The 12,805-nt window shown below is 42.0% G+C and overlaps 1 protein-coding gene across 1 annotated transcript in view; it reads left to right on the top strand.

Moving 5' to 3' along the window:
• Nucleotides 1–12,805, top strand: part of hk2 (hexokinase 2) — a 46,535-nt gene that overhangs the window by 17,896 nt on the left and 15,834 nt on the right. The window contains exons 8-12 of the mRNA XM_039803522.1: nucleotides 6,523–6,684; nucleotides 8,674–8,907; nucleotides 9,244–9,548; nucleotides 9,650–9,798; nucleotides 11,453–11,572. Of these exons, the coding sequence (XP_039659456.1) occupies nucleotides 6,523–6,684; nucleotides 8,674–8,907; nucleotides 9,244–9,548; nucleotides 9,650–9,798; nucleotides 11,453–11,572 (970 nt within the window). The remainder of the gene's footprint in view (nucleotides 1–6,522; nucleotides 6,685–8,673; nucleotides 8,908–9,243; nucleotides 9,549–9,649; nucleotides 9,799–11,452; nucleotides 11,573–12,805) is intronic.

Below are 12,805 nucleotides of genomic sequence, written 5' to 3'. Positions count from 1 at the left end.
ATGTCATGAAAATTGACTTGTTTAATGTAATGTCACATTTCTTATTGACTAAATAGTGCAAAAAGAGAGAATCCAAAAACTAAAGTCAGGAACTAATTCAGCATAACAAAGTCCTTTCGGTGTATTTGAGACTGACACTGAAAGGACTTTTAAATACTTAATTATTTCCTGACTTTAATTTCTGGATTCTCTTAGTTTTTTTTGCACTATTTAGTCAATAAGGTCCATTATGTAGCCACATGAAAAGAAGTCAAAGCACATTAGCAGTTACCATAAATTCAATACATGCAGATGATAATCAGTTTACGCAGATGGCGAGAACAGGTACACACTATAGATTGAAAAAATAGTATTAAATTAAGTTTTTGTCAGGTTTTGTCAGTTCATGATTGTACAGTATCTCACAAAAGTGAGTACACCCCTCACATTTTAGTAAATATTTCATTATATCTTTTAATGGGACAACACTGAAGAAATTACACTTTGCTACAATGTAAAGTATTAAGTGTACAGCTTGTATAACAGTGTAAATGTGCTGTTCCCTCAAAATAACTCAACATACAGCCATTAATGTCTAAACCGCTGGCAACAAAAGTGAGTACACCCCTATGTTAAATTCCAGAGGCAGGCAGATTTTTATTTTTAAAGGCCAGTTATTTCTTGGATCCAGGATACTATGCATCCTGATAAAGTTCCCTTGGCCTTTGGAATTAAAATAGCCCCACATCATCACGTACCCTTCACCATACCTAGAGATTTGGCATGGTTTTATGTCGGTTAGCCTAATAGCTGGTTTGATTTGCATTGAGAGATGATTTTATGGAAAGTACCCTGCCTCTCTAAACACACATCAAAGCGTGGTGCGGCTCACTAAACCGACATCAGACTGCAGTATGGCCGTCGACCTGCGGGGGGCGTAGACAGGCTTTCCAACAGGCAGGATCATTTAAAAGGCGACCGCAACTACATTGTGCGTCTGCCCTGTTTCTGATACCGTGGCAGCAGAAATTTTGCCGTGGCGGGCCACCCCTTCCAAATCAACAAAAAGGAAACACTTGCACTGACCATTACAAAATGAAAAGAGTGACTCATTCACACAAGGAAATTAATAAGTCATCCAGAAAAAACAAAGGCTAAGAATGGAGCTAAATGTTATATACACTCACCTAAAGGATTATTAGGAACATCGTACTAACACCGTGTTTGACCTCCTTTCGCCTTCAGAACTGCCTTAATTCTTCGTGGCATTGATTCAACAAGGTGCTGGAAACATTCTTTAGAAATGTTGGCCCATATTGAGAGGAGAGCATCTTGCAGTTGATGGAGATTTGTGGGATGCACATCCAGGGCATGAAGCTCACGTTCCACTACATCCCAAAGATGTTCTCTTGGGTTGAGATCTGGTGACTGTGGGGGCCATTTTAGTACAGTGAACTCATTGTCATGTTCAAGAAACCAATTTGAAATGATTCAAGCTTTGTGACATGGTGCATTATCCTGCTGGAAGTAGCCATCAGAGGATGGGTACATGGTGGTCATAAAGGGATGGGCATGGTCAGAAACAATGCTCAGGTAGGCTGTGGCATTTAAACGATGCCCAATTGGTACTAAGGGGCCTAAAGTGTGCCAAGAAAACATTACCCACACCATTACACCACAACCAGCAGCCTGCACAGTGGTAACAAGCAGGGATGGAAATTACATTTTTTTGTCCACCGGCCACCGTGGCTGGTGGATTTCAAAATCTACGAGCCACTCAATGTTTTTACCAGCCACTTTCTTGTTTTTAACCGACAATGTGTAACTGCATGTGAAAATTAATACTACAGGATCTACAGTACTTAAGCAGTTTATTTAATCTCAAGTCTCAATGAAACACTGACACTTTCTCTTTTGTCTCTTATACATACACAAACCACAAACTTATATACATTTCATTAAATGAGTAGGGCAGATTAAACAAAAAACTAACATTCCTCCACCCATCCTCCCCCCTCCCAGTACAATTTACTCCTGCTCATCAGAATCAGATTCTGAAGTTTCAGAGGTGCTTTCCTGAGCGTTCTTCTTCCCCACCATGAACTCTGGCCTTCTAGGCCGGATGCTAGCCTGATGCCAGAGCTGGATAGCAGGGGTGGGGTCATAATTCTCAATAGAGGGACTGGATAGCTGGACAGTCAGTAGGTCACAGAGGCTTGTTGATGTAAGACGGGACTTCCAGTCATTTTTCACTAACTTCATTTGATTGAAGCCTCTTTCACAGTCTGCAGTAGAGGCTGGTACGGTGAGAATGAGGTCAACCAGGCTGAGGATGTCGGGGCACTGCGGTTGCAAAGACCTGTTGTTTTCTGGCCAGGTCTTCATGTGGAGACTCTCTCCCGTCTCATACAGTCTGGTCTTGAGTATGGTCCACTGATCTGGGATGAGCTCAACAGCGACCCCCGAGGATGTCAGGATGCTCTGGAAGTGTGTAGTTAATTCCTCCTTCTGATTCACCAAATTCTGAAAAAGAGACGGACATAATGAAACAACATTGAGTTATATACTTTCATGACTTTGTAGATGAAATGTTATGTATGAACCTAAACCACATACATACCTTTAGAGCGATCTGCGTCAGGCCAACTGTTCAGATTCACTAACTTTGTAGCTTGGAGAATCCCTATGGTCATGTCGGTGAAGCGACCTTGCAGACTCTGGCAGAGTTTGTCGAGCAGCTCAAACTTGGCCTTCATGACACGGTTTAGGACGCTGTCATCATTCTCGTGCTCCTTCATACAGGCTTTCAGCTTGGGCCCAGGTCTGTGGAACATTTACATTAGTAAGTTTATTTAAGATATTCAGCTAAGCAGCAAAAACATTAACACAACTTTTCAGTTCTCTGACACTCACCTGGTTTTGTATTTTGTGAGCACTGTTTGGTGGCTGTCAGGCAGCTGTGTACTTCAGCCACAGTGATAACTGAGGTTTGAAGAGTCAGAGAGAGGCTGCTGAGGTGAGTCAGGCAATCATGCATGAAGTTGCAAAACATGAAAAATGCTGGATCCCGGCAGGTTTGGAAGTAGTGGCGTGCTTTGCTCTTCTGCACTGCATTCACCCCTTCAGCATCTGGTGACTGAATCTTTATACAAAATCAGTCAAATTAATAAAGAAAAGTCATTAGTCAATTTAAAAGTGTTTTATAAGTGTAAGTTAGTTCGATTTATTAAATTACACTGAACAAATTCCTGACAGTAAATGGACCTAACCTTTTAACTTAACATTCGAGTTCTCTACACTGTTATTTAGCTTACCTGGTCTAGGTGCTTGGTAAGTCCCTGGTAACCCCTCAAAAAATGGTCAATGGCCCTGAAGAGGTGAGAAACCCACCTGGTGCCTCCAACCCTAGTTGGTACAAGGGGATTCTGGCCCAGAATCTTGAAGCTGTGCTTTAGGTTTGCCCTGTTGAGAGCACTTTTACAATAGAATGTATGCAGCCCTGACAGCACATCTTCAATCTGTTTTGCCATAGAGCAGCTCTTAATGGCATCCTTGAAAGCTAGTTCCAGGTGGTGTGCCATACAATGAATACCCAGGACGTGCATGTTACTTCCTCTCAGCCTGCTCACTACTCCTCTACGTGTCCCTGTCATCACCGACGCACCATCAGTTGCACATGCCACCAACTTGGCCTGCCACTCTTCTCCACTGACCTCCCTCATCATGTTGTCTATTGCCTGAGCGATGTTCTCACCGTCTGCTTTCTCCACATCCTGTATCCCTACAAAGTGGACCTCCACCTTGCCTCGGTTGCACAAGCGCGTATACAGCATTTCCTGTTCCATCACGGCAGTGTCAGTAGACCCGTCAGACGTAATGGAGAGGAATTTCGCTGCTGCTATCTTTGACTGAAGGGTCTTCCTCTCAGCTGCAGTTATGTGCTTAAAGTGATGGTTCGGAGTAATTCACCCTAGGGTCCTTTGCACCATGACCTCGAGCCAAACACCCCTCCAGAAGCTTTTTTCACCTGGGTCTAACATTGGGAGAGTTAGCTAGAGTAGCGTTATCAGCTGAATAGCTTAGCGCAGGGGCTAATGGACCCACGTTTGTATCTTGTAAGTTACCCCACTAATAATGCCCGAAATGATACCAAACGTCTACAAGTAGTACAAATAGGTTATGCTCTCATAAAACGATGGATTGGAAAGTTTGTAAGTACACCAGAAGTTTATGAACACTTGCCTGCTCTCCTCAGCTCTCTGTTGCTGCTGCTGCTACCTGCAGTTAGACGAGTGCTTAGGGCCGTCTACAAATTACTACACCGAAAAGAGTTGCAACAAAAATATTTATTAATTCAATGATTAAATAAGGTAATGTCTCCAAACTTACCTCAATTATTACTTGTCTCCTGCTAGTTATACTACAGCACTTACTTTAAAAAAAAAAAAAAGTTAAATTAATAAATATTTTTGTTGCATCTCTTTTCGGTGTTGTAATTTGTAGACGCCCCGCGCACTCGTCTTAAGCGCGCAGCAACAACAGCAAGAGCAGAAGCCAGCAGGCAAGTGTTATTTACATAAACTTCTGGTGTACTTACAAACTTTCCAATCCATCGGTTTTTATGCGCATAACCTATTTGTACTACTTGTACGCTTTATTATCATTTCGAGCATTATTAGTGGGGTAATTTACGAATACACAACGTGAGTCGATACCTTCTATTATTCGCTGATAACGCTACTATAGCTATTCAATGTAACAGAAAAGATGACTCTGGAGTGAAGTGTTTGGCTCGAGGTCATGGTGCAAAGGACCCTAGGGAATTACTCCGAACCATCACTTTAATAAACACCCTGGCTTGCTTCCGATTCACGTATGTGGTACCTGTGCTAATTCCCTTTTTCTCATCTAATCTATAAAATGAAAATGGAAAAATAAACAATGAAAAGTACAGTTAGAAGTAAATATCGTACCATAGCACTAACGTTATAGGCTACTTTATGCATATAAACTAGCCTAGCTACTGACATTAGTTACATGGGCGCTATATTCTTCTGACCTTATTCAGCATTTAATCTACAATTCAACATTTCATAGACAAAAAAAAACACTTACTTGCATTGCCATTCGTAATCTTGAAATGGCCTTCCTTTTATCGCGATTGCATGGGCGTTCCTAAACATTATTTTCATCTTATCCAACTGGGCTGTCTTCATGCTGGTAAGTGCCTTCATGGCAGCCGTATTCTCCGGGGCTGCTTTTCCCTGTGCTCTCTTTTTTACCTGGATGTGGCATTTGGACGATTCGTGGTCTTTTATGGCTTCCAGTTTTAGGTTTTTAGTCCCAACAATGAAACTATTAGTTTTGGCATCTTCTGAAGCGTGTTGACGACATACAGAGCAGTACATTATCAGATTTGTCTCGTCGTAAACTAACCAATCGCGGTTAGTGAAACAGTATGCTATTTTTATTTACCTGCCACGGTGGCCGGTAGGTGAAGCGAGTTTACCCGCCACAACACAAAATCACCCGCATTTGGCTGGTGGCGGGTGCTAATTTCCATCCCTGGTAACAAGCCATGACGGATCCATGTTCTCATTCTGTTTATGCCAAATTCTGACTCTACCATCTGAATGTCTCAACAGAAATCGAGACTCATCAGACCAGACAGCATGTTTACAGTCAACTGTCCAATTTTGGTGTGCTCGTGCAAATTGTAGCCTCATTTTCCTATTTTTAGTGGAGATGAGTGGTACCCGGGGGGGTCTTCTGCTGGTGTAGCCCATCCGCCTCAAGGTTGTGCGTGTTGTGGCTTCACAAATGCTTTGCTGCATACCTCGGTTGTAACAAGTGGTTATTTGAGTCAAAGTTGATCTTCTTTCAGCTGGAATCAGTCGGCCCATTTTCCTCTGTCCTCTAGCATCAACAAGGCATTTTGGCCCCCCAGGACTGCAGCATCCTGGATGTTTCTCCTTTTTCAGACCATTCTTTGTAAACCCTAGAAATGGTTGTGCGTGAAAATCCCAGTAACTGAGCAGATTGGGAAAAACTCAAACCAGCCCGTCTGGCACTAACAACCATGCCACGCTCAAAGTTGTTTAGATCAACTTTCTTTCCCATTCTGACATTCAGTTTGGAGTTCAGGAGATTGTCTAGACCTGGACCACACCCTAAATGCATTGAAGCAGCTTCAATAAGATTGGTTGATTAGATAATCGCATTAACGAGAAATCTTACAGGTGTTCCTAATAATCTTTAAGGTGAGTGTATATGACCTTAAATAAGCATCACTGTTGTCACCTGCTATCAAAGGCAGATCAAGTATAACATAACTGATAACATTTGAAATATACATATGTACGTCCTCTACACAGACATATGTCAGGAGGTGTCCTTACTGAAACATCACTTATGTCAGAGTTCAGCATCTGCTAGGCTGTTAGTTAGCTGCATTTTTGTTTGTATGTGCATGTGTAGATACAGGTATAAATATAACAATATTTCGATCCTCTTTTCTTTTTTTCTTCTTTTTTTTTTTTGTAGGTTTGAGAAGATGATCAGTGGCCTGTACATGGGGGAACTTGTGCGTCTAATCCTGGTGAGAATGACCAAGGAGCAGCTGCTGTTCCAGGGCAAGACTACAGCAGAGCTCCTCACCACGGGAAGCTTCAACACCAGCTACATCTATGCCATTGAGAATGACAAGTTAGTTTGTGTGTGTGTGTGTTTGAGAAAGTCAGATGCAGTGATGGTACAGCCACATAGTAAGAAGCAGACAAATAGTGTCCACTTAGAACCGAAGAACAGTGTAACATCTTCAAGGTTGACTAACACAAAGAACATGCTCCTCTAATGTTCTCTATCCGTTCGGTCTTATACACAAGGGCAAAAAAGGGTTGAAAAGAGGAGTTTGTATTAGGTTGGAAGTCTTACTAGTAAAGTATAGTAGTAGATAAAGGCAAGTCATGCTGTCAGTTCAAAATGGCAATAAGCAACCAAACCAGCTAAATACAAACATTTGAGGGTAGGGTGTGCTGATATTATGTTTTGATCTGTAGACTAGGCTAACTGTAAACACACAAGCTATGACTTCCTTCCTGCTATTTATTACTATTCATTCTTGTTTGTAGTGCTGTTTCTATCTTCTATCCAATCAGATAATGTTGTCTGCGAACTATCAAACTCTCCAGTCATTTGGATTGTTTTAATAGTATAGAACCAAAATGGCTTTTCATAGTTTGATTGTCTGTCATCTTTGAATGAAGTGTATATGACCATGATAAAATTGTTTTATTTACATGGAGTCTGGTGGGTTTAGCAATAGGAATTTCGCTGATGTTATGTTTACAAAAACAGAATCGTGTTTTTCATAAAAAACACCGCCCTTTATTTGCTAGGAGCAGCGCCAATTAACGTAGGTACTCTACTCCGCAGCCGAATTGATGCATTTGCATACAGCTCATCATGGGACATAGAAATTGTCCGATTTTTCTCTGCGCTACAAAGTACGCATTCTGATGGGTCACAGATTTCGGCTTAACACCGAAAAGGAAAAGCCTCTGTTATTGTATCCAGCCAAGTAAAAGGTAACAGGAGATTTCTTTATATACAGTAGGCCTAATTGTATTTTTATTTTATTGTAGAAGTTATCTGCTGTAGTTATGGCCGATACTGGGCCAGGGACATCACAGAAAAAAGGAAATTAAATGAAGAACCACTAAAAGCCAAAAGGAAAAGTGACAGATAACGGGCCAAAATGCGGATCAATCTCTGTCGGGCTTTCAACAGATGGAGACCATTATGGGATTGTAAATGATTCAAAACCGACCCTGAATTGGCCCTCAGGTACATTTCATTCATAAAATAACTTTAGATTGTGCGATGTGATTGTACGTCAGTAGCCAACATTAAATTATGTCCCCCTTCCATTTAGCGTGGACGTTTTATTCCTTTAAGTCCGTGTTTGTGTTGGCTTACTATTTTCCTTTCACTATTCTCCCTGTACTTGTGTAAAGCATACTTGGGTTTCATGAAATGAGCTAAATTGGTATAAGTTATTTTTATGTTGGTTGCTTCATTAATCTCTTAATGCTTTGGCTCGTGACACAACAAAGTTAAACAAACAAAAAGCGATATATAATATATGAGGGTGCTATATGATCAATTTTGTGCGTGGTGTGGGTGGATGCATACGCTCCATATATTTTCCTGCTCTTCGGACTGTGCTAATCACATGCCTCTATCTGTTACACATCTGATCTGATCTGTTTCATAAGTTAAAACAAACACTTCAAATAGTATCTATGTTTTATGTAAAGCACTTTGAATTGCCCTGTTGCTGAAATGTGCTATACAAATTAAGCTGCCTGGCCTTGCCTATGGTGAATAGCCGCATTTACTTTGAGTGCTTTAAGTGCTTTGCAATTAGCTTTTAATTCACCCATTCACACACACACACCGATGGCAGTGAGCCATTGTAGCCATGAGAGTTAGAGTCTTGCTCAAGAACACTTGACATGTGGGCAGGAGGATCCGCCAACCCTGTGATTAGCAGACGGTCCAACTCCTCCTACCTCCTGAGCCACAGCAGCCACATATCCATCCATGTATTTTCTTAACTGCCTACCCTGTTCAGAACCACACTGAGCAGTCAAATTCATAGTGAATGTGATTTTTATTCTGCTTTACCTGCAGAGATGAGGAAGGCCTGGCGAGTGCAGAGAAGGTGCTCCGGGGCCTGGGTCTGGACCCGTTGGTTGAGGACTGCATATCCACTCAGAGGGTGTGTCAGATAGTATCTACACGGGCCGCACATTTGTGTGCTGCCACTCTAGTGGCAGTTCTGCGGCAGATTCGGGATAACAAAGCAGCTGAGAAGCTGCGTACGACTATTGGCGTGGACGGCTCTGTTTACAAGAGTCATCCAGAGTAAGTGTTCCTGAACACCGTCGCATCTGCCTTGGTGTATCTCACACAAATACACTTGAGCTACAAACAACCAAAACAGGGAAGCACTTGTTTGTTATGCGCACACATTGTAGGTAGTTTGTTAGTTTTTTTTTTTTATATTCCCAACTTAACTTTCTACACTTGTAATGAGCTCATTAGTCTCAGCCATTGCATTTTAAGTGGTAAATCATAAATAACATGGCAGAAATCAGCATTTCTATACCTTTTAAACTGTATGTCTGTGCAAGAGAAATTGCAGAATTGAAGTGATTACAAAAGAACACAGATTTAACAAAATGTATCTCCTTTTCCTAGATTTTCGAGGAGGCTCCACAAGATGGTAAGGCGACTTGTGCCGGACTGTGATGTGCGTTTTTTGCAGTCGCAGTGTGGCAGTGGGAAGGGTGCAGCCATGGTAACAGCAGTAGCCTACCGCCTTGCCGCTCAACATGCTGAGCGTCAGCGCATTCTCGACACCTTGCGTTTAAGCCGTGAACAGCTGCTGGAAGTAAAGAGGCGAATGAGTGAGGAGATGGTGCGAGGCCTGTCGAAGCAAGCGCATGAGCAGGCAAGCGTCAAGATGCTTCCCACCTATGTTAGAGCCACACCGGATGGAACAGGTAGCTTTTAGGAGGAAAACGGACATTCCACTTGACTTGTTATTGAGTTCAGTTGTCTCTTTTCTATAATGCTTTCATGTATGTGTTCATGTGTTCATCAGAGAATGGCGACTTCTTGGCTTTGGACCTTGGGGGCTCCAGCTTTCGGGTACTGCTGGTGCGCGTGCGAAGTGGAAAGAGACACAATGTGGAGATGCACCACAAGATCTACACTATTCCACAGGAGACGATGCAGGGCACAGGGGAAGAGGTAAAACATCACTGGGGTTGAAGTACTTTAGTATTTTACATATGTGATTACAGCAACTGAAAGGATGGAATTAAGGGACCTCTGCCATGTCTGTGGAGTTAAATCAAAGCTTTGAAGCTTCAGTGCTTTTCAACAGCAATTATTTGAAGCTTCCATGGTAGCTGCAGCAGCGGGGGAAACCAACATTTCCGACTGCACTTGAAGGCAGCTTTATTTTATGGAAAAAGAGAGAAAATAAAAGACGACAAAGTGAGAGATGAAGTGACTGCTTTGTTATGCAGGACACAGTCGCCTGTTGTTACACAAATCCTGGGCAGCTCAGTGCATGTGTTTCGTTTTTTAAAGTTTTTTTACACCTTACGTTACGGGATTTGCATGCCGTGACTGACTAGTCTGATAGCCGGTTAACGTTATGCATGATTGTCCACAGCAGGACAATCCTGTAGTGGGTAGCCTTTCTCCAAAAGTTAAATCAGACTGAATTTTCTGCTGCAGGCATTTAAAACAAACTGAAAGACCTGCGTTTTTGCCGGAAATGGACGACATAGTGCTGCATAAAATAGCCAGCGGCTAGCAGACATTTAGCAAGCAGCTTAATCCGATAAAACAACACTGTGAATTTCAGCCTGCATGCGTGTTTAAAAAAAAAAAAAAAAACGAATATTTGAATCCTAAAATTTTAAATTGAATATCTAACCATCGAACGAGGGTTCCAGCCCTAATGATTACAAGCAACACATTTTTATTTATTAAAGTTGTAAGTTCATTGTATTGAACACCAATTTGTTTTATATGTGATTTTGCATGCAGTTTCCTTATAAATATAACTAATGTAAAGCTTTACTTTTTTATATTAATGAACGTTTGTTACGTTCATGATGCGCGATCACTGAAGGTTTGTATCATGTGGATGCGCCGACAGTTTTGTTGTCATTACTCAGAATTCCTCGTGGGGGAGACAGAAACTACACACTATGGGCCCTATTTTAACAATCTGAGCGCACGATGTGAAGCGCATGGCGCAGGTGCGTTTAGGGCGTGTCCAAATACACTTTTGCTAGTTTGACGGTGGCAAAAAAGGGTCCGTGCACTGGGCGCATGGTTCAAAAGGGTTGCACTAAGCGTCTTCATTAATCATAGGTGTGTTTTGGGCGTAACATGCAATAAACCAATCAGAGTGTCATCTCCTGTTCCCTTTAAAAGCCAGGCACGTTTGGACCTTGGCGCATTGCTATTATGATGGTGGTAATCTTTTTATTTGTAATCTTTTGCATGTTTGTGTGCTGCTGCGCTTCCCTGTGTGTGTGTGTGTGTGTGTGTGTGTGTAACAAGCATAGTGTGCGCGCGCTGTGCATAAGCCTAGGCACATTTTACTAATTTGCTGTTAAAATAACAGTGAAATGCTGCGCTGTTGACTTTGGACCAGGTTTTTGTTGGTCAATGGCGCGATCACTTCCCGCTGCCTCAAGATAGCAATACGCCAATAATTCACCTGAACACACCATTTGCTATTTAAACAACGCGGGCGCTGGACGGGAAATTGACAACTGTTTCGGTCTTAAACTTGCACTGGGCTTTGTGCTGCGCTGCACCGGGTGCGAGATAGGGCCCCAAAGCTTTAAGTATTTTACACTTCCTGTCTCTCATGTTCCAGCTTTTCAGCCACATTGTGTACTGCATCAACGACTTTCTGGAATACATGGGCATGAGTGGAGCATCCTTACCTCTGGGATTTACATTCTCCTTCCCCTGTCATCAAAGCAAACTGGATCAGGTAATGCTTAATTCATTATGCATTTTAAGTGTATGACTAGCATTAAAATTATAACATAATGAATCTATCTACCTGTATTTTTTTTTACATTTTCCTGAACTTCAGGTGTGAATACAATAAGTTGTAGGCAATTTGTTCTTTTCATTTTTTGGCGAAAATTCCATGATAATCTTTCAGCATATTGTAATTTAAAGGAACACGCCGACTTATTGGGACTTTAGCTTATTCACCGTAACCCCCAGAGTTAGACAAGTCCATACATACCCTTCTCATCTCCGTGCGTGCTGTACTGCTGTCTGACGCCGCCAGCGGCATCAGGCCAGCACAGAACATGCAGGTGAATGGTTCCTGTAATCCTACTGCTCCGAATTGTGACAAAAGTGAAAAAATAACGCCAACATGTTCCTATTTACATGTTGTGATTTGTAGAGTCACAGCGTGTACACAAAACAACGTAACAGCCATCTTCTAACAGTAAACAAACCGGGAACTATATCCTCAGGTGGAAGAATATAGTACTTGGGCAGAATGATTTGCTTTAGAACAACCTATCTAAGAATATAGTTCCCGGTTTGTTTACAGTTAGAAGATGTCTGTGTCTCATGTTACGTTGTTTTTTGTAAATGCTGTGACTCTACAAATCACAACATGTAAATAGGAACATGTTGGTGTTATTTTGTCACTTTTGTCACAATTCGGAGCAGTAGGATTACTGGAACCATTCACCTGCAAGTTCTGTGCAGGTCTGGTGCCGCTGGTGGCGTTAGACAGCGTTACAGCACGCACGGAGATGAGAAGGGTATGTATGGACTTGTCTAACTCTGGGGGTTACGGTGAATACGCTGAAGTCCCAATAAGTCGGTGTGTTCCTTTTAAGCGGGCTGTGCGACAGAGAGGCGAGAGGGAGAGCAGCAGGAAAAGGTCTCACTCTACTTCAAATCTTGCCCGGGTTTTTTTTTTTTGTTCCACCCACTGCAGCTTCAAGTTGGCAGAAACAATAACCGTTTGTTCCCAGGGCTTGTATTTTAACTGCAGTGAAGTAAGCCTGTGGTTTTCATCACCATGAGTTTAGAAAGAAGGATATAGATATTGTCCGGTATAGATCACTGAACTATGGGGAGTATGGTTTAGCCAATGACAACAATGAGAAGCTCTACACTATGCATTTAAACTAAACCCTGAATCACTACCTTTTTAGATTTCTAATGTCTGAAATTAGAAAAGATTCAGCCA

Source organism: Perca fluviatilis, chromosome 6 (assembly GCF_010015445.1).
Source record: "Perca fluviatilis chromosome 6, GENO_Pfluv_1.0, whole genome shotgun sequence".
Taxonomy (NCBI): Eukaryota; Metazoa; Chordata; class Actinopteri; order Perciformes; family Percidae; genus Perca; species Perca fluviatilis.
This window is presented reverse-complemented; position numbering and strand designations above follow the sequence as displayed.